Source organism: Physeter macrocephalus, chromosome 11 (genome assembly GCF_002837175.3).
Source record: "Physeter macrocephalus isolate SW-GA chromosome 11, ASM283717v5, whole genome shotgun sequence".
Lineage (NCBI taxonomy): Eukaryota > Metazoa > Chordata > Mammalia > Artiodactyla > Physeteridae > Physeter > Physeter macrocephalus.
This window is the reverse complement of record NC_041224.1, coordinates 4,270,993-4,297,300: the sequence shown is the minus strand read 5'-3', so window position 1 is coordinate 4,297,300 and position 26,308 is coordinate 4,270,993. Positions and strand designations below refer to the sequence as shown.

Genomic DNA, 26,308 nt, shown 5'->3' with positions numbered 1-26,308 from the left:
CAAATATTGGCAATTTATGTGATTCAGATGGTTCACCCTAAAAAAAAATGCTCAGAACAGTGCCTGGCGCTTGGTGAGCCTCATGCCAGTTTTGGCTTTACCATCACTTTCTTAGAGAAAGCAGTAATTTTTTTCCATTGAATAGTGTTATTTATTCACCTATGGGAATGATCTGTTTACCTTATGAAACTGAACAGCCCTAAGCAGATGAGCCCTGGGTAAATGCACGTATTTTTCTATTTCTGAATTGTGGGTAGGAGTGTTCACTTCTCTTTGCATCTTTTCTAACTGGAAAAATAGGATTGAATCAGATGATCCTAAGGCCCTTTCCAACACTAACATGCTGTGATTCTAGAATAAATTGTCTCTTCTTGAACAAGTTTTAAGAAACGGGGAGTCAAGTACAGTTGTTTCCACGTTCACCTGTAACAGAGAGAGCCACACCCTAGAACAATTGCCTAGGTTTCCTGCAGCCATATCCCAAATTGTGTGGGATGTCTCCAAAAAGTCAGCATTAACACAGCCACCAATTTCCCTAAAACCGAAACAGTCATATCTTCAAAAGTAATTACATCTAACCCATCTTTGCTTCATAATGACAGTAGTTCTTAAAGATCTGGGGGATGTCTTATCTTCACTTAGGAAGGTTACATGATCCCTAAGTCACTCAAACAGTGCCAAAACCACTGAAAGCAGTCCCCGTGAATTTTAAAAGACCAACTTCTAAAAGGTAACAGTTTTCCAAGTTGCAATTTTTCATAAACATATGAAAAACTTAGGCATGGAAAGACTAAACCCATGTGACTATCCATTGCCAGGGACAACATGACTTTCTGGTTAGAAAATAGTAACTGGAGAATGTCAATGGAAGTCATTTTCAAAATTATAATTGATTATTATGAATTGTAAGCTGAAGGATTTTGGTAAGCATTCTTTATGTTTTTTGGCAAGCAGTTTGTGAAGAAAAGATATGGCTAGATGAGAAAGGAATATATGTATGTATATATATATGTATATGTGTGTATATATATACATATGTAGTATATGTGTGTGTATATATACATATATATGTATGTGTATGTGTGTGTATATATGTACATATATATATAGCCAAACTGAGTGTAAAAAAGACTTCTGGTAGTAATACATTTTTGATAATAGAACATCATCTAATGTCTTATTAAGAAATCACTTTCTTCACAGGCTGCATAATTTTGTACAGAAGCGAAAGAGAGTGAGCTCTGCTTCTGTCTGTTGATTGAGAGCAGTAATTTACTTCCAGACTTCAAAAGAGAAATATTTCATTTGAGGTTTGGTTACTTAACAGTAGTAGTCTTTGATTTTTCCTCACCTTTTAAATTCAAAAGTTGCCCTTCATTCAATAAGTGTAATTCAGTGTTTTAGGCATTTTGTGGAATATTAGTGGAAAAGGTGAAAACAAGAGGAAACAGTTCCTGACACCAAAAAGCCATTCCTAGGCTGGGGTGGAGAGATGTACCAGGCGCTGAGGACACAGAGGCAGGGCACACGACCCACGTGTACCGGCGGTGGAAGGGGCAGGGCGCGTTGTGGCTGGTAGCAGTAGCAGGCAATATAAGGTAAGGAAGCCCTCCCAGAGTTGGCATTTGACTCACTGCGGTGCATTATGGCTGCAACTGAGTTTGCAGGGTTGGGGAAGGGCCCAGAGACAGATGGGCTTGTTTGCCTTGCAGAGGAACCTGCATTTTATGAATCTGAAAGCTAAGGGGAGCCAGTGAAGGATTTTAGAGAAGTAACTTTGTCAACGTTTTCCACTCAGAAAGGTCACTCTGGCTGCACTGTAGAGGCTAGATTGGAGGAGGTACGGGTTAGAAGCAGAAAGCCCCCTCGGGTTGTGTTGGGTGAGCCTAAACTTCTCGGTAGCAGCAGTGGGACTGGAACATACATGACATATATTAAGGAGGATTTGATGGCAGGGTACATGCATATTTTTCTGATTTTCCTTTCATTATTATATTGAGCCAGTGTGTACAACTAAGCATTTTCTAGCTACCTGGTATTGTGATTTGAAGAGACAAGATTTAAATACGATGAAAATAATTATCTGAAGTTTAACCCTAGTGAGACTTTCTTAGCTTTATGTACTACATTATAACAGTAGATTAGATTGCTGCAGGTTCTTTTAACAAGGGTGTACAGTCTTGTGTGCTCTCTTATTTCCAGTTAAATTTATTCTCTCATTAATACATGACAGATTTCAAGATACTTGAAAAACTTTTTAAAAACTAACTTCCTGGGTTTCAGTGCCCTCTCCTCCATATGCATTCAGTTCCTTTTTGGTCTTCTGTGACTTTTTCTGACTCTGTTTTAATGGCCTTTACTTATCTTTAGTTGTTTCTGCTTATATTTTTCTGGAACTATTTTTTTCCCAGGATTTGGGGGTTCTTTCATGGCCCCTTCTCCATCACCAGTGACTCCTGCTCAGAGTAACCTGCTACAGCCCAATTTTGAGGCAGCTTTTGGAACCGCGCCTTCAACTTCTAGCAGCAGCTCCTTTGATCCATCAGGTGAGGCAGTGATTTTCAAACATGCTTTTTATTTGTTCTGATTATAAAATACACCACCTAAGGTTAGCGTGATATCAGGAAATTTATAAGCAAATATTGAGTGATGACCTTGTTTTAAAACTGTTCAATAAATCTCTCATTCTGTAATTTAAATATTTTCTGTACATTTTGGTAGCTTTAAAGAGTAACCTGCAATCCCTTTCTGTGTTTGTTTTTAACTTTCAGCAGAAATCTAACTTAACATGCACACCCATCTGTTTGCATGAGCTTACATGCACATGGTTTGGAGAAGGTTAAGGGAAAACAAATACTTTGTGCTAAATCTTTGTGCGGTATCTCAATGTGTGGACCCTCCCACTACTGTTGCTTACACCCTCTGAGGCTTGCCTGGCCCTTGGTTTTATGAAGTTGACACAAATAGTAGTCTTTGCCTGCCTTTAACCTTTCATCCTGCTGTCATTTTGTTTGTATTCTCTTCCATTCTACTCTTCCCATGCTGGGTCCTTACTACAAATTTTCAATTGGTGAGTCTTTGGCAAACAAATGTGTTTCAGAAACACCCTAAATAGATCCCCTGCTTGACACTTTGGTTGCTTCCTTTGCCAGTGCCTAGTTGAATGCTATCGTTTTTTCAATTTAGAACTATTGTAGAGTGGTGTGTGTGGTAAATATGCGTAGTTTTTTGATAAAAAATTAACAACCATAAAATTTGTGACATAGTTATCAGCAATAACTTTTGTGCACATCCTATGAGCCTGCATTTTGCATGGTCTTTCTGTATTCCAGGAACTAAGCAAGTGATCATTTGTTATATGCTGATCAGGAGCCATCCATAATGGCATGAGTCCTGATATTTAAAATAGTGTTTACTGTAGCTATGCCCTTAAAGGTAGAGCCAAAAGTGAATACTGTAATGAGAGAAGAAAATCAAAATTCTTACTTCTACAATATGGTCACCTGTTTTTCAGATACTTATTACTAGGTACCGACCATTAGATCAGGTTTTATTCCAGCACTGATTTCATAGAAACTAGGAGACTCAGCCTTCCTTTCTCATTTAAGAATTGTTATAAAAGTAAGCATTGTAAATACTACACACTGAGTGCCTACATGAAGCAAGCATTATAATAAAGGCGTGACATATATTATCTATTTTCGTTTTCGTAACAAATCCATGTAGTAGTGGTACTCTCCCCACTTTCAAATGAGAAAACTAAAGCTCAGTCGCTTTCTCAGAGTCACACGTTAGTGAGGCATGCAGCTGAATTTGAGCCCAATTCTGATTCCAAAGTCTATGCTCTTTCCTGTACATTATACAGATTTTCTTTTCCATCTTCACGTTCATTAGTATTTCCATACATTATGAGTAGACATATGCAGAGATGTTCTTTTTTGGTGTTATAGTCGTTAAAAGTGTGAATGAAATGCCTTCTCGTATAAGACTGTAAATACATTCACTTGTTTCCATAGTTTTTCAAAAGGCAGTGTCCCTTTAATTTTGCATATGGGTTTTTTTTGCAGTTATTCTGAACCCGGTCTATTTGATTTCCAGTGTTTGATGGTCTAGGTGATCTTCTGATGCCAACCATGGCACCAGCCGGGCAGCCTGCACCCATCTCAGTGGTACCTCCCAGTTCTGCAATGGCAGCAAGCAAAGCTCTTGGGAGTGATCTTGACTCATCTCTTGCCAGCTTAGTAGGCAGTGAGTAATATAGTTTTCTTTAACAGAATCATGTGTGAATTTTTTTCTCTATCTGTTCATATGTATTGTTTCTGGATTCACTTACAGGCGAGTGTGTCAAGGAGCGGACAGAAATTCTTAGCGCTTTACCCAGTATAGTTCCTTGGAAGAGACACAGTCATTATGCCGTTGTCTCCCAAGCAATACCCAGGATGCTTTTAATCTAAATTACCGAAGGTGTGATTAGAGAGCATATACAAGTATGAAACCAAGTGTATTATGTTTAAGAAGTACTTAATTTTTTATTTCTCTTGGAAATAACATAGAGTAGCTTAAATGCAGTATATTTACCAATTGGGTATCCAAGTTCGTTTCAGTTACTCATTGAACAAATATTAATTGAGCACCAGGCAGCCTTCCAGGCTCTAGAGATAAATCATGAACAAAACAGGTATAAATTTCTATTCGTAAGGTGCTTAGAAGGGCAGAGACAAACATTAAATATTTTCAAATAAATAAATTTTCTAGTGCCATGGAGGACAAAAACAGAACACGCAAAGAGGGATTGTGAGTCCTACAGAGTGGGAGTTAGAGTAGGCCTCACTGAGAAGGTAAAATATGAGCAAAGATTTGAAGGTAAAGGAATGAACCATATGGATATCTGGAGGAGAATATTTGCAGGCAAAAGAGAGAGCCAGTGCAAAAGCACCGGGGCAGAAGATTGCTTGGCATATTCAGTGAGTACCAACGAGACTAGTGGCTAGAGCTGGGTAAGTGAAGGAGAGGATCCTAGGAGATGAGGGCAGCTATTATAAAGATTGCCTTTTTTAAAAAAACTCTGAATTTAATTTTTTTATTAAGGTGAATGGGTTTACCATCACAGATACCTTTCATTTTACTCAAGGCTAAATCAAAAATTTAGCAGATCCCTGAGGCAGACCTTTTTTCCTATGCATTATCCTGTGGACATACTTTTTTTTCCCATTCATCATCCTTGGTCTGGACATTCTTGAAAATGCTTTGATGACACCCACGGAGAGGTTATTTGAATATTTTTTCCTACTTTAAAATTTTATCTTACTGATGGATAGTCTGCAGTAGTAACTGCTGTTACTGAATATTATAATGTACTGTCTAGATCTTCCTTCAGAAATAAAGACTTTATACCTCCAGGGCTGAAAGTGCCACTAGCACACATCCCTCAGGTGGCAACCACCTTTAAAATTATCTCAGCTGAAGCAAGCAGACCCACTTGAGAAATAGCCAGACAATCTGGATAAAGAAGCACAAATTCGAAGTAGTCACATTTTGCGATATCAAGACTTCTACAAAGCTACAGTCATCAGGACAATTGGTATTGGCTTAAGGATAGAAAGATAGACCAATAGAACGAATAAAGATCTCAGAAGTAAACCTCACATACATTGTCAAACAATTTTTTCAAGGATTCCAGGACCATTCAAAGTGGGAAAGGACAATCTTTTCAAAAAATATGCTTGGATAACTGGATAGCCACATGCAAATGAATGAAGTTGGGCCTCTTCCTTATACCATCCACAAAAATCAACTCAAAATGAATCAAAGATCTAAATGTAAGAGATAAATCTGTAAAACTCCTAGGAAAAAAACTAAGTACAAGTCTTTATGACCTTAAATGAGGCAGTGGCTTCTTAGATATAATACTGAAAATACAAGCAATCAAAGAAAAAATAAATTAATAAAAATTTGTCAAAATTAAAAACTTTTGTGTTACAAATTGATACCATCCAGAAAGTGGAAAAACAACCCACAGAATGGGAGAAAATATTCCCATATATCTCATAAGGGACTTGTATCCATAATATATAAAGAACTCTTACAATTCAATAATAAAAAGTAAAACAACTTAATTTAAAAATCGGAAAAGGATTTGAATAGATATTTCTCCAAAAAAAAAGCACAGGTGGCCAGTAAGTATGTGAAAAGATGTTGAATGTCATTAGCCATCAGAGAAATGCAAATCAAAACCACAATGACAGGCCACTTCACACTCACTAGGAAGGCTATCATCAAAAAGATAATAACAAATATTGGCTAGGATGTAGAGAAATTAGAATTCACACAGTGCTGGTAGGGATGTAAAATGATGCAGCCTCTTTGGAGAACAGGTTTACATTTCTCCAAAAGTTAAACATAGTTTCCATGTGGCACAGCAATTTCACTCCTAGCTATACATCCAAGAGAATTGAAAACATATGTCCACATGACTTGTACACAGGTATTCACAGAAGCAATTTTTATAACAGCCAACAAGTGGGAACAACCCAAAAGTCCATCAGCTGTTGACCGGATAAACAAAATGTGGTACATTCATAAAATAATCAGCCATAAAAAGAAGATGAACCTTGAAAATATTTTGCTAGGTGAAGGAAGCCAAATACAAAGAGCCACATATTATATGATTACATTTATATGAAATGTCCGAAACAGGGGAATCTTTAGAAGCAGAATGTACATTAGTAGTGGTCAGAGTGACTGCTGATGCGGATGGGTATTCCTTTGGGGTGATGAAAACGTTTTGAAATTAGAGTGCGTTAATGATTTCACCACCTTGTGAACGTACTCTTTACACTGAATTTTACTCTTTAACAGTATGAATTTTATGATATGTGAATTGTATCAATTTTTTTAGGAGTCTCATCTTACTATACACCCATTAGAATGACTAAAATTTTTAAAAGAGGAGAAGAGCTGACAATGCTTTGTACTTACTAAGGGTGTGGAGCCTCTGGAATTCTCACACTTTGCTGGTGGGAATACAACATGGTGTTGCCATGGAAATCAGTTTAGCAGTTTCTTATGGTTAAACCTATACTTAATATGACTCAGTAAATACATGTCTAGGTGCTTGTCCTAGAGAAATGAAAACGTATGTTCTCACAAAATTTATCCATGTATCTTTATAGGAGTATTATTTTTAAATGCCAGAAACAACCGAAATGTCTTTCACTGGGTAAATGTATAAACAAACTGTGGTAAACCCCTTCATGAGAATACTACTTAGAAATGAAAAGGAATGAACTATTGATGTACACAAGAGCACAGATGAATCTCAAATACATTATGCTAAGTGAAAGAAGCCAGACACAAAAAAATTATATACTGGTAATTCCACTTATACAGTTTACTTTTGTTATGGCAGAACTATAGGGAGTATATCAGTGATTGCCAGGGTTAGGAGTAAGGGGAAGTTTGGGTTGCAAAGAGAGAATAGTTTTGAGTGATTAAATTGCTGTGAATCCTGATTGTAGCGGTGATTACGTGAACCCATGTATTTGTCAAAATTTATAGAAATGTACAACACCCCCCAAAAAAGTCCCACTGAATTTCACTGTAAGTAAATATTTTATTAATGAAAATATATTCCAAAACTGAAACAAATTTTGTCTTCATACTCCTTATCAATATTGCAGCTTTGCTTTTTTTTACAAAAATTGACAAGCTGAACCTAAGATTTAAAAGGAAATGAAAGGAAGCCAGAATAAGCCAAAACATTTAGAATAAAGAAGAATCATTTTGAAAGATTCACACTTCATGATTTCCAAACTTAACTACAAAGCTACAGTAATTAAGACGAGTGGTACTGCATAGGAATAGGCATATACATCAGTGGAATAGCATGACAGTCTACAAATAAGCTTACACATCTATGGTCAGTTGACTTTCAACAAAGGTGCCAGGACAGTTCAATGGGAAAAGAGGAAAAGAATCACCTTTTCAACAAACAGTGCTAGGTCAAGTGGATATCCACATGTAAAAGGATGAAGTTAGACTTTTTATTTACCCCAAAGTAATTAATTCCAAATGAATCTAGAACTAAGTCTAGGAGTCAGAATGATGAAACTTTTAGAAGAAAATTTATGAGTAAATATTTATGACCTTGGATTAGATAATGTTCCTAGATATGACAGCAAAAGCACAAGCAACAGTAGAAGATAAAAGATGAATAGGACTGCATCAGAATTAAAAACTTTTGTGCTACCCAGGATACCATCAAGACACTGAAATATCCAGAGTAAGTAAAGAACTCTTATAACTCAATAATGAAAAGACAACCCAATTTTTAAATGGTCAAATGATTTTAAAAAGACATTTCTCCAAAGAATATATACATGTGGCCAATGTACACATGAAAAGAGGCTCAACATCAGTCATCTGTGAAATGCATATCAAAACCACAGCGAAATATCACTTCACACCCATTAGGATGGCTATAATAAAAAAGACGGATCATAACCAGTCTTGATAAGGATGTGGAAAAATTAAAACCCTCTAACGTTGCTGGTGAGAATGTAACATTGGGCAGCTGCTATGGGAAGCAGTTCGGCAGTTTCTGGAAATGTTAAACATAGAGTTACCATTAGGCAGAGATGCCTAGAAAGCTCTTCCCCAGATCTCTGCTCAGCTTTGCGTAAGCTTCACCCCTACGAGGCCTTCCTTGAACACCCTATTTAATCCTGCCTGCCCCTCCCTCTCAGCCTACCCCACCAGCTCCGCCTTACCCTGCTTTCCATTTTCCGTAGGCTTGCCCTGTCACCTTCTAGCAGCCTGTATACTCTTTTATTATTTTATTGTTTTATCATCCATCTCACCCCATCAGAATGCAAATTCCTCTGAGGTTTTTGGAACTAACCTATCCCCAAAGCTTGGAACAGTGCCTAGCATATGTAGGGTTCAATAAATATTTGCTGAAATAATAAATGAATTGAGATTAGAGCAGAATGATTAAGCCCGTTGGGTCAGGAGTCCCCAAGACCACCCACACATTTGTAGATTCACCAGAAGGACTCAAGGGAGTCAGCGCCTAGTTGTACTCACAGCTAAGGTTGATTACAGCAGCATAGTAAGGATACACAGCTGGATCGTCAGGGGGATAGACCCAGGCAGAGTCCAGAAGAATCCACACATGGACTTCCTTATGCTGTCTCTTCCCCTTGAGGGGAAGAAGACACAAAAATGCAGCAACCCACAGGATGTTCCTGCCCAGGAAAGCCCCTTAGAGACTCGCCATCCAAGGTTTTTATTGGATGCTGATCCTGTAGGCACTCTGCCTAGCATGTACCAAAATATCAGTCTCGTGGAAGGAAAGCAGATTTTCAGCATACACCTTGTGTGTACAGTTTAGATACAGTGATCCACGCTTATCATTAGGAAAACTCTTATCTCCGTGTAGAGAACAGTTTATATTAGCCAGGTCCCCAGCCATACGGGCCTTCCTAAGATAGCAGTCTCAAGCCTGCTATGTTCACTCTTTTCTGGACACCAGTTGACATTAAAATATGATCCTTAAGAATAACGTGAAGTGAAAGAAAATGTTAGACTTGAGAATACGTTTCCTAACGTGGTTTCTCCTTTGTAAAACTCAATGCAGTCATTTGTAGGCAAAATATGGACTTTTTCTAGACCTCTGATTCTTTGATCTTTTAAATGTCATATCATTTAAGCTGAGTATAGAGGTTTAAATTCTTTTTTCTTCTATCCATTTATAGATCTTGGAATTTCTGGTACCACGTCCAAAAAGTAAGTGTTTTTGAAATTGTCTGGTTTTCTTATGAAAAGTGTATCTGTACTTATTTGAGACTATCAGACATTGCGCTCATTGGAGTAATTACTCATTCCCAGGCTAGGTAACTGCAAAATTGATTTTTATTTCATTCCCAGTTTTTGTTTTTGTTGTTATTCTATTGGAACCTCCAAACTATTGGCTCTGCAGTGAGAAGGAATAATCTATTTCAGCCTCCATATTGTCACTAAGTATATCTAGAAATACTTGGGAATTGCGGTTTGAATACTTTAGTAGCTTTAAATTGTAGATTCATTATACTATTCCTAGCTAACATTGATTTTAAAAGAAGTCTCATGGGGGTCAGTTTTAGGGAAGAGTAGTAAAAATGACAAACAATGTACACTTTTTTTAGACACACATTTCAACGTCTCTGAAATCGGGATGCATTTAACAATAGATGTAATCTTACAGTCCCTTGAAGGCAGGATGTAGTCATGACATAGTTATGTGAAACCTTCTTTTGAACCCTGTAAGATCCAGAAAGTGCCATTATGGATTCATCTTCAATTCAACAAAGGATATACAGTATTTATGATATACTTATTTGGCATTTTTTTATAACCAGTGATGAATCCAGTTGAATTTTGTGGCACATTTTTCCATTAGAAGTGACAGGAAATTCTTGTTATCCCTGAGGTCTAAACTCTGATTTTTTTTTGTCAAATGCTCTTAAGGTCTCTTAGATGAGATATGGTAAGACTCCTCTATCTGTTTTAACCTGTTCTCTTTATTACCGCTTTACCCAAACAGACTGCTTCTGACCCCAGAAAAAGTATTTAGGGAGCCACACACCATTCTTTTCTGATTGTGTGTTTGTCTCTTTGTTTGTTTTGCCTGCTTGATTTTAGGGGAGATCTTCAGTGGAATGCTGGAGAGAAGAAGTTGACTGGGGGAGCCAACTGGCAGCCAAAAGTAGCCCCTGCCACCTGGTCAGCAGGTGTCTCACCCAGTGCACCCTTGGTATGTAGTCCCTAGAGGCCAGGACAGTGCGGGCGCTTTGCCAGTTTCCAACTGTATAGAGCAGGGTCCATGTTGCTGAATTTTGCTACTGACATTGTACTTTTTCACCCACATTAGGAGCAAGATGCCATATTTACCAAAATGCAAATTTCATTGACTTTAATAAAGATTATGACCTATCTTTTCATTTTAATTATTTCAAAATAGTGTTTATGCTTCTTCAGATATTAGTCCTTTATTTGTACAATTATGGAAATGATTCTTCAAAACATGTAATATCATTGATCGTTATCTGTGTTTTACCACATTTCTTGCCCAAATTTCCTGATGGCCATAAGAAGTAATGAAAACTTTTTTTCTTACCAGAAAGATTGGGCAGTTTTTCTATTGTGTAAGTGAACTTTCATTTTAAAACCCTATGGATTCTTCTCACCATTTTTTCAGTTTGAAACAACTTTCACCATCTTTTCTATAAAATTTAAATAGGTTTCATTTCTGTATATTAAATTTCTATCAGTATATTAATGCCACCATTCACTCTGTGAAAGAGCATATCACTGGAAATAAAGACTTAATTATTACTTAGTGCGATTTGCCACCACAAAAAGTACATTTCCAGGATAGCAAAATTTACTATTTTTCTATATATGCCCCATATTTAGCAGAACTAGGCTAGCTACTGCTTCCCCAGCTCACCCGTAGTTTTTCACCTTTGCTTACACCTTCACCTGTCTAATTCACCCATCTCCAAGGTTTTCTTGATGCCAACCTCTCCTTGTTGCCTGAATTAATTCCTAACCATCAACCGCCAACCCCAGCCAAACAAGTATGCATGGAAATGAATTAATATAAATTAGAATATAAACATTTTAGATAGACTCCATTAAAAATGATGTGTTCCAGAAATTTATTTAAATGTCTGAGTTTCTGAATTTAGAACACATTTTCTTTTTTTTTTTAACTTTTTATTTTATATTGGAGTACAGTTGATTTACAGTGTTGTGTTAATTTCAGGTGTACCGCAAAGTGATTCAGTTATACATATACATGCATCTGTTCTTTTTCAAATTCTTTTCTCATTTGAGTTGTTACATAATATTGAGCAGAGTTCCCTATGCTATACAGTAGGTCCTTGTTGGTTATCCATTTTAAATTTAGTAGTGTGTACAAGAACACATTTTCTTTTAAACAATTTTATAAATAGTAGTGTTTTTACACATAGTTTCATAGCAATTTTCTAAATAAAAATAAGCTCAAATCAGTCTGAAAAAGGCCTTTTGAATCAAAATTTACCACTAAACAGTACTAATAGTATTAATTGAACTACAGTTTATACTGTAGTTTCTATGGGAAAATACATTCTGTGCTCAGACTTGGTTCTCAAAACCTACTTCCTCCCCACTCCACCCCCTGGTGTTTGTAAGAGAGCAGGAAATTCAAGGACTGGTATTCTCTGCCTTGGTGAGTTCAAAGTCTGAAAGAACTTAATTTTAAGAAGTGACTTCTAAAAGATAACAATGAGAAGATTGCCTATTATATATGGATATTTACCTCTTCAAGTCTTTCTTTTCATTATTTAAAAACAGTGCTTAAGAGGGCCATTTTTGTATTTAGCTATAAATAGAGTTCCATTTTAATTTTTATAAAGGATACTTAGTAGAAAGCTACCAGTGTCTTAAACTGAGCTATGCCCAGGATAACCATATAATTTTTTCCCCAAACTAGGGCTCTTTAAGGGTGAAAGGGAGCATAATTACTACCTTGGGACCCCACGCATGTGCCTGGTACCTGGTGGCCCACATAGATGCTGAGACCATAAGCAGGTAGCACTCTGGGCCTAGGCAGCTGCACTCTATTTTTTTTTTTAATTGACGTAAAGTTGATTTACACTGTTGTGTTAATTTCTGCTGTACAGCAAAGTGAGTCAGTTATACACATATATGTATATATATTTTTTCGTATTCTTTTCCATATGGTTTATTATGGGATATTGAATATAGTTCCCTGTGCTTTACAGTAAGACCTTGTTGTTTATCCATTCTCTATATAATAGTTTGTATCTGCTAACCCCAAACTCCCAGTCCATCCCTCGGCTGCACTCTGTTCTTAAACACAAAAACATTGTTGCGGGTAGAGGGAGAGAGATTCAATAAATGTAAATAACATCCCTAAAGAAAGAGAAAGCTTCTTTAGAACGGATCTTATAAATCTGTTGATACTGCATATTGCAATGAAAGCTCACAATTTATATTATCACCACCAAATTAAAAGAACTAATTTTTCTATTCTGTTCTATGCAAAATTAAGGAGACCTTATCTGCAGTCCTAAGAAGTTTATACTTAGTAGTGTTGCCCTTATCAGCAGGATAAAGCTGTTTAATGTTCTTTAACAGGTTAGTTTCAAAACAGTCATGGAGGGAAGGGGGAGGAGAATACTGGCATCTGGCAGATCAGCTGTAGGTTTAAAAATTTAAAAAAGGTTGGAGCCAGAGGTGAGGATGGAAAGTAAGACAAGAAAGAAAAGTCTCAGGTAGAATCCACACAACTGGGGATAATTGTGAACAAACGCACCAAGACACTGGTTGCCCAGGTTTGTATGTGGGGCAGTTTGCTAAGTAGTGAGGCCATTACCCCAGAAGGGGAACAAGGGAGAAGTCCTTTGAAAATGGTATTGAACTGGAGACCTTCCTTGGCCATCACCTCCCCTGAGATGAAGATTTTAATCATACAAGGTTAAGAATTCATCAGATACTTAATTAACAGCTCTTTTGCTTCTTCAGGCCCACGAGGCTGCCAGTTATCTGATTGTCAGGCACCATCCCTGAGACTGAGATTAATGTTCTCATATTTTTAAACCCCAGAGCTCCTTATTTTTGTTTATGAAGCAGAAAACTTTACGTTGTTCATAATGAAACTCCAGAAAGTTAAAGACAGTAGGCTTTAGCATAAAGTGTCCACAGCAGCTGTGGAAGGAGAAATTAGAACAACAGAAATAATTTATTAGGAGGGCAGAGTTACCTGTAGTCCTATTTCTTTTGTTTATTTTCTTTAACATTTTAGGTAATAATATGAAGGCTGTCCTATGCAGTTATTTTATCATTATTAACCCTCACTTAGTTGTATAAAAATTCACTGCCATTTACTCCATTTACTGCAAAGCTCTTCTTCCTGAACAAAGCTGTAGCCTTGCTTTTACTTGGTGGTGCAGCTCTAAAGTTTTTCAGACCATAGAACCCAAGTTATATCTAAAAACCTTTAACAGGACTGGCATATCATCATGGCCATCAAGAGGGTTACTCATTCCTAGTTCTGAGCACAACAGACCTGTTAAGTTTCCATCAGACAAACTAGGAAGGTACTTGCAACTCAGAAATATGTGCATTTTGCAGGAGGCCACAGAATCCACAATTCTCCCCCTAAAAACAACTAATCTTTATATGACTATAGGTGAAAGATTTTGTTGAGTGTTGAAAAAGAAAACAACTTTTAAAACCTTAGGATAAATAATACTGAGGAAGTAAATTATTAAGAGTTAATCTACCATTTGAGCAAAATGACAAACTTAGACTCCCTTTAAATTTTTTGACCCATTTGTCTGATCAGGATTATCTGCAGGTTCATTTTATTTTGGTAGCTTTTTTCTTTCACAGTCTTAAGTCCTAATGATACAATTCTTGGAAATACAGTTATTATTGTATGGTACAATTCTGATAAAATATGCAATTCTGGGTCTAGCGAATAGCCTACCACCTAACCTGTTGAAATGATGAGTAGAGTGAATCTGAAGTATAATACTTCTTTTGTAGGGGAGGAAAAATAACTTTCCATCTATCCTTCTGAATTCTTAGTAGAGACTCCTGTAATAAAAGACGTATGAACAAGAGAAAAACAGAAGTTTATTAACATGTATGCCTCATATATACAGGGAGATACCCAGAGAAAAAAAATGAGTAACTCCCCAAGGTGGCCCAAGCCACCGGCTTAAATATACCATCTTCAGCTAAAGACAAAAGAAAGAATGATGTGGGGAGGTTACCAGGAAAAGCAGGGTCAACAAAGGTAAGATTTGTTATGTAGATTTAAGTCAGTGACTTCTCCATTGATAAGGTTCTCTTGTGATTTAGTCATTCTTCTCTTCCCGGTACAGAGAAGGAGACACCCTTACAAGTGGAGATTTCCTTTATAAATCTAAATGTCCCTTACAAAAGTTTAATTTCTACTGTTTTCAGAGTTTCTCCCGCTATTCTTCAAAATAATCAGCTCAAAATCATCCTTATGCCAAAGAAGCATATGGTGGCGGGGTGGGTTTTTCTGCTACCCTTCGGATTTTCTTTCATTTAAAAATTTTTTGAGATAAATTTATGTAACATTAAATTCACCATTTTCACAACTTTAAATTGTATAATTCGGTGATTTTTTAGTATATTTTTGATGTTGTAAAACCATCACCATTCTCTAATTCCAGAATATCTCCATCACCCCAAAAAGGAACACAGTCTTTCCCAATTTTCCCCTTCCCTATCCCATGACATCCAAAAATTTACTGTTTCTATGGATTTGCCTATTCTGGATTTTTAATATAAACAGAATCATATACTTTGGAGCCTTTTGTGCCTGGCTTTTTGGCTTCTTTCACTTAGCATAATGTTTTCAAGGTTGATCCGTGTTGTAGCATGTATCACTACTTCATTTTTGTATTGCTGACTATTCTATTGTTTGGATATACCACATTTTATTTATTCATTCATTAATGGATGGACATTTGTCTTGTTTCCACTTTTGGCTATTATGAAAGATGATTCTGTTATTTGTATACAAGTTTGGTAAGAATATATGTCCTCAGTTCTCTTGGGAATATACCTAGGAATGGAATTGCCAGGACCTGTGTGACTCTGTTGAGCTTTTTGAGGAACTGCCAAACTTTTTCACGGCAGCTGCATCATCTTATGTTTCCACCAGCAATGCATAGGGTTTCAATTGTGGTTTTCATGTGCATTTCCTTAATGACTAATGATATTGAGAATCTTTTCATGTGCTATTGGCCATTTGTGTATCCTTTTTCAGAGAAACGTTTGTTCGTGTCCTTCACCCATTTTATAATTGGGTTGTCTTTTTATTGTTGAGTTCTAAGAGATCTTTATTATTCTGGATACCAGATACATAATTCGCAACTATTTTCTCCCATTCTGTGAGTTGTCTTTCTTGGTAGTATCTTTTAACGCACAAAGTTTTTGATTCTGATAAGCTCCAATTTGTCTATTTTTATTGTTGTTGCTTTGCTTTTGGTGTCATATTTAAGAAACCATTGCCTAATCCAAAGTCTTAAAGATTTACACCCAGATTTCCTTCTAAGAGTTGTATAGTTTTATCTGTTACATTAGCTTTTTGACTATTTTAGGCTCATTTTCATATGTGGTCCACATTCTTTGTGTTGCATGTGGAAATCTAGTTAATCCCAGAACCATGTGTTGAAAAGACTGGTTTTTCTTCATTTATTGGTCTTGGCATTCTTCTCAAAAAACAATTGACCATAGATATATAGATTTATTTCCAGACTCTCTATTCTGTTGTATTGACCTCTATGTCTGTTCTGATGCCAGTACCACAGTGTTTTGATCAATGTAGCTTAGTAGTAAGTTTTGAAAACAGAAAGTGTGAGTCCTCCAAATTTGTTCTTGTTTTATGAGATTGTTTTGGCTATTCTGGGTCCCTTGCATATCCATATAAATTTTAGGTTCAGATTGTCCATTTTTCCAAAAGAAGCTGTTGAAGTTTTTATAGGGTTTGCACTGAATCTGTAAAGCAAATTGAGAAATATTGCCATCTTAACAATATTGTCTTCCAGTCCATGAACAGAGGACATCTTTCTATTTATCTGAGTCCTCTTTAATTTCTTTAACAATGTTCTATAGTTGTCAGTGTACAAGTCTTATACTCTCTGTTAAATTTATATCTAAGTATGTTGTTTTCAATGCTGTTGTAAATTAATTTTTTTATAATTGCATATTTTATTGTTCATTGCTAGTGTAAGGTGAATGTCACATTGATTTTTGTATATTTATTTTGTATCCTGTGACTTTGCTGAACTTGTTTATTAACTGGGCATGTGGGATCTTCCCAGACTGGGGCACAAACCCGTATCCCCTGCATCGGCAGGTGGACTCTCAACCACTGCGCCACCAGGGAAGCCCTGTGTGTGTGGATTCTTTAGGATTTTCTATATATAATAAGCTCATATCATCTACAAATAGAGATAGTTTTATTTCTTCCTTTCTTTCTGGATGCTATTTCTTTTTTTTTCTTACCTAATTGCCCTGACTAGACTTTCCAGTACATCTTTGTCTTGTTCTTAGGGAGAAAGCTTTCAGTCATTCAGCATTAAGTACAATGTTAGCCATGAGTTATTTGCAGATGCCATTTATCAGGTTAAGGAATTACCCTTCTGTTCTTAGTTTATTTAGTGTTATTTTGTTCATGAAAGGATGTTGGATTTCATCAAATGCTTTTTCTGCATCTACTGAGATGATCTTTTTTCTTATATTCTATTAATATGACATATTACATTGATTGAGCCTACCTTGCATTCCTGGGATAAATCGCACTTGGTTTTGGTGTGTAATTCTTTTAATATGCTCCTGGGTGTGGTATGCTAGTATTTCGTTGAGAATTTTTGTATCAATGTTTGTAAAGGATTTGGTCTGTAGTTTTCTTTTCTTGTGATGTCCTTGTCTGGCTTTGATATCACAGTAATGCTGGAATCAAAGAATAATTAGAAAATGTTCCCCTTCTATTTTTTTTTTTTTTGAGAGCTTGAGAAGGATTGAAATTAGTTCTCCTTTATAAATGTAATAGAACTGACCAGTGAAGCCATCTGGTTTTGGGCTTTTCTGTGATAGAAGGTTTTTGATTACTGACTCAGTCTCTTTACTTGCTATACAACTATTTAGATTTTTCTATTTCTTCTTGAGTCAGTTTTCGTAGTTGTAGTTTATGTCTTTCGAGGAATTTGACCATTTCATCTAGATTATCTAATGTTTTAGCATGTAATTTCTGATAATATTTCCGCATAATTTTTTATTTCTGCAAGGTTGGTAGTAACATCTCCACTTCCTTTCCTGATATTGGTCATGTAGGTTTCTCTCTCTTTCTTGGTTTGTCTACCTGAAAGTTTGTTAATTTTATTGATCTCTTCAGAGAACGAACTTTTGGTTTCTTCTATTTCCTCTTTTGTTTTCCCATTCTCTGTTTCACTTTTCTCTGATCTAATCATTATTATTTCCTTTCTCTGCTCACTTTGGAATTGGTTCTTCTTTTTTCTAGTTCCTTCTGGTGGAAGTTTAGGTTATTGATTTGAGATCTTTCTCCTGCATATGGGCTATATGTTCTTGTTTCTTTGCATGCCTCATAATTTTTGGTTGAAACCTGGACACTTTGAATATTATAACATGGCAGCTTTGGAAATCATGTTCTACCCCCTCCCTAAGGTTTTTGTTGCTACTTTTTTTGTTGTTTTGCTACCTTGGTTTTGGGGGAGGGAGTTATTGTTTGTTTGTTTGTTTTGTCCTTTTAGCTAAGTGGTCAGCTAATGATTAGACAGATACTACTTAAACTCCTGGAACCAAAAATATCTCCCAGTCTTTGCAGAGGGGCTCTGAGTATGTATTAGGCGTGACTTCAGACTCAACCAGGCAGTTTGCAACTCTGCCTTAGCGATCACTGCTGCTTTCTTAAAGCCTCAAAGTCAACCCAGAGGCATCTCACATCTTTCCTGAGCATATGCACAGCCCTGGGCATCTGCATGGCTATCTAAATTCCCAGGAGAAGGTCTGGATTTTTCAAACCCTTAATCCTCAAAGCATCTCATTCTCCAGCCTTTCCTTCTGAGTTTTTTGTTTAGTCTGCTGTTTTTGCTGACTGATATCCATTGCCTGATACAGCAACAACTGAAAAATTTGCCTTTAAGTATTTTCCACAAATGTCTTCAGGTAACAACTTTAGCACTAGATGGGTTCCCAGTTTGGCAAGATAAAGACAAGCCTTTTGAGCCAGTGTTTCCAGGGAGCCACCTATACACGAGACAAGACAAAGCAAATAATTAAAATATATTCTGCTCCTCGTGGTACTATTACTGGGACTGTGTGCTGTTATTTTCAAAGCTACAGCTGAACTGGAGAACAGTGGCTGGAACTCTAGGGTAAGTTAAAATGCCCCAAAGCTCAATGTTCTTACCAAGATTCAGCTGATTTTTTTTTTTTTGATTAAGTACTTTCTAGGCTGCTGCAAACTTTTAGTTAGTTTCCAGAGTTCCAAAAAAGTTGATTTTGACCATTTTTGCCTGTTTTTCCATTGCTTTTATGCCTAGGGGGCCTCTTAGAGTTCCTTATTCCACCATTTTTGCTGATATCACTATACTTTTTCAATTAGGATTTTGCTCTAATGGTTAACTTAAATTTAAGAGATTGCAGCAGGGTTAATTTTGTGCATAAGGGAAATATTAGGAGTTTTGGTGTGTGACTGAAAACTATCAAACCTGTGCCTGAAATGGGATATATGTATGATATTATGTGCAGTCCTCTAAATGCTTCCTAAAACTTAGAATTAATTTTGGTCTTTGTGCAAATGTACAACAGTCAAAAGTCAGAGAGAAGCAAATATAACACAGAAAAGAATAATATAAAAATGGGGGGAAAAATGGAAACCAAGCATTAAAAATATAAATGAAAGCATTCTTTAAATTTCTAATTCAGTGCCTATTGGAGGATATAATGATAGGAAAAGACAAGCTTAGAAAAATTTGACTTGTTTACAGTGAGGGTGGTATAAGGAGACAGAGACGAAGCCCAGTGCTTGAGTGTAAGCTGAGCCCTAATAAGTGATCCCATAATAGCACCACAACAGTGAACATCAAGTTAGTAACCTTCTTCATATCATTGGCGTGGTGCTAGTGCCTTTTTTTTTCTTTAATTTAAAACTGAAATTTGAGATTTCTTTACATCTTTACACATACTTAAGGGCATGCATTTTAAAATTGTATTGTCATTTTAAAACCAAATTATATTGGTTCTTTTTGTTTGTTGTTGTGTGTGTGTGTGTGTGTGTGTGTGTGTGTGTGTGTGTGTTGTTTCGTTTTTATAGCAAGGAGCTGTACCTCCAACCAGTTCAGTTCCTCCTGTTGCTGGGGCCCCGTCTGTCGGACAACCTGGAGCAGGATTTGGAATGGTGAGTGATGACCGGTGCTAGAAATTGTAATTAATACTTCTACGGCCTTCACCAAATCCCAGATTAACTATAGAATATAATTCTCCCCAAAATGCAATAAAGTAAAATTTAAAAAGTTAAGTCATCTGCTTTAGACATTAAGTAGTCTACAGAGGGCATGATTGAGTCACTTATAAGACACTTAAATTCTGCCATCAAAATAATTTTTATAGTACACTGTTATGTCATTTTTGGAGTACTATTTACCAAACATATTTTTAGCTCAATCATCAAAATCCACTTTTAATCACTATACTAGGACTTTTCACTTACCACCTCTATCACTAGCAAATTTTAGAGCCATTTTCCATAAAGAAACAAGTTGTCATCTCTTCAAGAACTATGCTTCCAGAAGATGGATAAACAGCAACAAAGCCTGGGTGGGGTGAGGGTGCTGTGTGGCCGGCCAGGCTCCCTACTGCACCTCAGTGCTTCTCTGCCATCTGCCAGCCTCACAGCACCCATTGTTCAAAATTACAAATTATACTTTCTCACAGACCTGGATTCCTCAGGGGATATGGGGATATATGTATATGTATAGCTGATTCACTTTGTTATACAGCAGAAGCTAACACACCATTGTAAAGCAATGATACTCCAATAAAGATGTTTAAAAAAAAAAAAAAAGGAAAGAAGAATTTTCAGGAACGTATTAAAGACGTAAAGGTCAGGGCATTGCCAGAGTAGATTCCACTCATGCTATGGACCACTCTGCTTTTCAGCCTCCTGCTGGGACAGGCATGCCCGTGATGCCTCAGCAGCCTGTCATGTTTGCACAGCCCATGAGGAGGCCACCCTTTGGAGCCGCAGCTGTACCTGGCACACAGGTCAGTTTTTAAATGTCCCACAAAAGAATGACATTACTTTGTAAATGTAAAACTGTCATGTGACAGACTGTTTAAAAATGTTTTTACCTGATACAGTCTTCATACCTGTTGCTTCAGAAGTAAAGGGAACATGGAAGAGAGATGAGCAATAGTGTGACATTTGGAGGAAAATGATGGAAATAACTAACTGCCCTCAAGTCCCTCCATTCCTGTCCTACTTAATTCAGAATGGTTCCTGAGAACTACCAGGTGTTTAAAGTATCCAGGCATTTAGTCCAGAAAAAATGAGCAGCTCTGATCCATACTCTTATTATGTGTTCCCAAAGTTAGCCAAAGGGAAGTTAGGGACACAGTCCTCCAGATTGCCAAGTTTGCCCAAGACTAGTCGCACAGACTGCAGTGAGTTAGCCAAACTGCAAAGCCTGAGGGAGCAGTTCCCACAAGGCTGCCCTCACATCCGACCCTTCAGGCCCCAAGGGCCACCCTCATTTCCAGCCAGCTGCCTACAAATTTGAGGGTTCCCAGGACCATCCTCAGATTAGACAGTTTTCTAAAATGACTCATAGAACTCAGGAGAGCACTAACTTTATGATGACAGTTTTCGTGTAGCAAAAAGATGCAAATCAGATCCAGCCAAAAGAAGAGATGCGTAAGGCAAAGTCTGGGAGGGGCCCACACGTGAGGCTTCTTTGTCCTCAGGGATGCATTACCCACCTGGCATCAACGTGTGAGGATACACAAGCCGTACTGCCAACCCAGGAAGCTTACCTGAGCTTCAGCGTGCAGAGTTTTTGTTGAGGTTTCATTAGATAGGAATGACTGATTGAGTTCAACCACATGGGAAATAATTCAGTCTCCAGCCCTCCTCCCTCCCTGAAGGTCAGGCTCATATCCTGTGGCCCAAAGACTTAACTCTGTAATCACATGGCTGGTCTTTCTGGCATGGCTAGCCCTCCACCCTGAGTCATCTTGTTAGCATAAATTATCAGGTGTGGTTCCAGACACCCACCCTGAATAATAAAGACATTCCTATCACTCAGGACGTTTCCAAGGGTTGAGAGGTTACCTACCAGGGTCCAGGACAAAGGGCAAACCTCTCTTTAGATGAGGCTAAATTTCTTACTGCACAATGTGCTGCCTTCATTTATGAAGATGCTAAAATATATGCACTTGGTTGAACTGTTTTGCTGCTAATGGTGATGTTCATACTGATGAATCACCCTTTCTTTATTACTCTTATAAATTGCCTGGCCAAAGTGAAGGTATATGTAGAACCAAAGAGGTCACTGTGAGAAATTGATTTAGATGGAGACAGAACATTGTAACTACTAGCACCATGCTGAGCAAACCAAAACACATAGCTCAAATATATTTTAAGGACATCAGTAAATAGTTTCACTTCTGTAATGTTTTTAATTTACCACATGGGTATTTATATTGTTTCAGCCAAGGAATCCTACTGTGAACTTTCTGAGTGTACTTTAATCCCCTTTGCTTCCTTGAATCATTTCTAAATTCATTTTCTACCTGTTCCCAAAATTTGCTTTCAGCTTCTTTACTCTAACCCTCAAAAGCCATAATGACCAGGAGAGAGAATGGTGGGTGTCCAGAGAGATGAATTTACAATGTAAGAGACTCTAGCCTTCAAGGCCATAGCCAAAGCACTGGCTTCATGAGAAATCTTCTGTTCTGCTCTCATACTTAATGAACACTGCCTACAGTTGTTTGTGGGGAGTGGGGTGGTAGTGAGGAAGCTTTTAGGTGTAATAGTTGGTTTTAAATTTAATCTGGATATATTTAAATTCTAAGAAGGATCTCATTTATTGTGAATGTCTCCTTGATGGTTAAATATATCCATGACTATCTACCACCTTTTTGAAAAAAAGGAAAGATGTTCCTATTTTTATGAGATTTTTAAAAGTCACTGTATTTGGTGTGCTGAAAGCTTTAGAAATAAATTAATATAATTTTATTATTTAAGGTAGTTTTTCTTTGTGATACCAGTGTTACAGAGCATCAGTTTGTTTACTTAATTCAAAGAATGAAAATGAAAAATAGATGATATGATGAAAACACAGTGTTTTCATCATTTAATTGAATTTATGGTAATTTAGGAAATGTCATGCCATACTTACACAATTTCTAGATTGTATTTCCTATATCAGAGAAGAAGCATAGCTGATTATATACCAGATGCGAAAGTTAACATGAGTTGGTAGCTTTAGAAAACAAAACAGTTTTTCATTACTGATATGTGGACTATTCCACTAGTGCTCAGTTGGTTAGTATCACGATGTTGTCATATCACCTAATTATTAATTATAGACCAGTCCTTGAGTTTCTTATCTTCCAAACAACTTTGACCCTTACCCCGGTCTTTCTATGAAATACGATCCCAGTTTTAAAAATGGAAATTTGACTGATAGATACTACAGTCAGTCAGTAGTTCATGGACATAGGAACAAATCTGAAACTTCTTACTTCTGGAGCTTTGTTTATGGAACCAATGAAAACATACATCCGTGTCCTACAATCCCAGGTCTCTGAGGTTTCCATCATGTTATAAGCATAGGAAATTAATTAGACTTGAAGGATACATGTCAGTTATTGCTCTGTGTAAATTCCATGACCTTTTTCAAGGGCTTGTACCCTAACATTCCTGCAAAAGCCTGTTCCTGGAACTTATGTCTGTCACACAATGAAATAATTTAGGTATTCACTAAACAGAAACAAGGTAAGAAAATTTTTTGTTGCTTTTGCTGCAAGTTTAGTATGATTCTTCTCTATCGTCTGTAATAATTAGTCCTCTCTACAAGCTGGATAGGCAGGATTGGAATTAGCGGCATTCATAACAAGGAGACTATTTGCTCATCTGAAACTAACAGTGCCCCAAAACTTGACAGGTTTTCACTTAAAATACTTTACATGAAATCCTAGTATATTTAGCTGATATTTTAAAATAATTTCTTAAGTAACTTTCTGCAAGCTGTTTTCTGCCCATTTTTCCTTCAAACTCACTCTCACTCTAAGAGAAGTCATTTATATTCCTTTATTAGTTTAGTGGTACTAATAACTCAAAGTAAAATGCTTTGAATAGAGAAATTGTTTGGGTTTTTTTTTTTTTTTTACTGTATATTCATAATAGCTTTAATGTGACTAGTTTTTCACATCTTCCCTAACTAATATCCATATTGTTCTACCAGAGTCCTCAAATTTTACTTTGGCTAAATTTGATGTCAAAGAATTTCAAGAAAGCCAATATCCTTTGAAGTGTGTTTTATAAATCCAAAATCTAAAACAACACTGTGACTAAGTAGAACAAAGTAGATTTTGTAAACTTTTAGCCATCTAATCTTCTGCATGTTTGTTTTCTGTGGTATGTGCTCGGCCTAATGCTTATCTATCTCTCTGTTTGCTTTCTGTTTCCACTATCTTGGGCTGGCTTTTCCCCCTTAGCTTTCTCCAAGCCCTACACCTGCCACTCAGAGTCCCAAGAAACCTCCAGCAAAGGACCCATTAGCGGATCTTAACATCAAGGATTTCTTGTAAACAATTTAAGGTATCTAATATTGAGCTTTTCCTGTGGGCTTGTAATAATGACCTATGCTATGCTTAGCTATTTTATTAGGTATAATATTTGTACCTCTGTGTTTTTAATACGTGTATATAATAATAATTTGAATGTTTATGCTTTTTAATCAATATTGAAAGCTATCTTTGTCAATGATTTTTTTAATCTTAATTTATAAAACTAAGAGGGAGAGAAACCTCCAAATTGTCCTTACAATGGAAAGCACAAAGAATATACTGATAGAGCAAAAAGTTGCCCAAGCTACTACATAAATTAGAAAATTACCACTTCATTCCATGATGACTGGAATTTATAGAAAGGTAACATTTATAATACTTCATTTAGAAATTGTCTAAGAATATATTTGGCTACAATAATTGTAATTTTATTTTGCTTATTCTTATGTGGCCTCATCAAATAAAGCTTAGATTATTATCCTTGTATTCCTGCATTCAAGCAAAATTTTAAATTTCTAACATTCTAGTTTTAAATTTCTAATGTAATTTATGAAATTACATTATGACTAATAGTGGACTTACAGCAGAAAACTGATGAAGGAAAAGGGTTTACTACTAACCCAACCCCAGCACCTAACACAGTGGGTAGGTTCTCAAGAAGTACTTGCTGAATGTGGATGAACAGTAGTAATGATGCTTTTAATTTACATGGTATTTTTCGTACTTGCCAGTCATTAACTCTTTGACCATCTCTGTAGAAGGTCAGACCCTGCGAGATAAACTAGTCAGATACTTTTGCCTCCATTTCACAGCTAAAGAAACTGTTCCTTGGCATTAAGTGATTTACCCAAGGTCACACTGGAAGAGCAGTAAGAGTGTCGAAGGTTTTGGACCCCCATCCAGTGTTATTTTTGTCGTATATCTACTACCTATATTTTTTTAAACTTTCTCAAATGCCTACTAAGATTTTTGTGCATTCCTGCCTTAGGAGTTTTTTCTTCATACAAAATTAATAAATAATTTAGCATTTTAAAGCCTTGGCATCTCAGCCAAGTAATTCTCCTTGTGCCCAACTTTTCTGTCCCACTTTGGTTTGGATTGGGCTGAGGTAGGCATCATGTAGGCATAAGTAAGACAATGAGCACTTATTTCTTAGCAGCTGAAGTTTCAGGAATGACCAAGGACACTGCAGGGAGCAGCCTTTTATCCGCCTTTTATTCAGTAACATTGCTGTCAGTCTATGCAGGAACTCTGATAAGGACCTGAAACAGAGATGCTTTAGACAGTCCCTGCCCTCAGAGATTCACAGTCAAAAGAGGGACAGATACAGACTATGTTATGAAGAAGAGTTACCCCCATGGCTAAGCCTGAAGACCCCAGGAAAGTTTTCCTGGCAGAGATGATGACGCGTCGGAGATAGCCAGGGTGACTAGTGGGGGGTGGCATGAGGGAAAGCTTTGAATCGCCAGGGATATCTCCCCTCTATTCTGTTCTGTCACTTGTGCAACTGTTTAGTGGCTCCTTGAAAACCATAACTGAAAAGGACCAAAAAAAAAAAAAAACCGGGAGTCCCTGTCCTTCCCCCTTTTTTTCACTGCCCTTTTTTTAAGGTTAGCTGTTCTTAATTGGTACTAAATGTCTTGCTAAGGTTTCTAAGTATCCAAATTTCAAAATCTTGCCGATAGAATTTTCTTATCGAAAAATGAAGCTATACATTGAAAGTTTTTTTTTTCCCCCCTGGATGAAATTTTAAGTTTGTTTTAAAGAATTGTGAAAAGTATATAAATGTGACTTTGGTAACACGAAAACCTTTGGTGTAAAGATTTTCATTGTAACGGCGAAGTAAAATTGCAAGGAAGGTAAAATCTTTGAGGAGTACGTAGTATTGTTTTCTAATTCGAGT

The 26,308-nt window shown here is 36.8% G+C and overlaps 1 protein-coding gene across 1 annotated transcript in view; it reads left to right on the top strand.

Moving 5' to 3' along the window:
* Nucleotides 1–24,426, top strand: part of SNAP91 (synaptosome associated protein 91) — a 148,147-nt gene extending 123,721 nt beyond the window's left edge. Inside the window, exons 23-29 of the mRNA XM_055087690.1 lie at nt 2,412–2,546; nt 4,099–4,248; nt 9,756–9,786; nt 10,681–10,792; nt 19,928–20,011; nt 20,773–20,877; nt 24,334–24,426. Coding sequence (XP_054943665.1) covers nt 2,412–2,546; nt 4,099–4,248; nt 9,756–9,786; nt 10,681–10,792; nt 19,928–20,011; nt 20,773–20,877; nt 24,334–24,426 — 710 coding nt within the window. The remainder of the gene's footprint in view (nt 1–2,411; nt 2,547–4,098; nt 4,249–9,755; nt 9,787–10,680; nt 10,793–19,927; nt 20,012–20,772; nt 20,878–24,333) is intronic.
* The last annotated feature ends 1,882 nt before the right edge of the window (nt 24,427–26,308 follow it).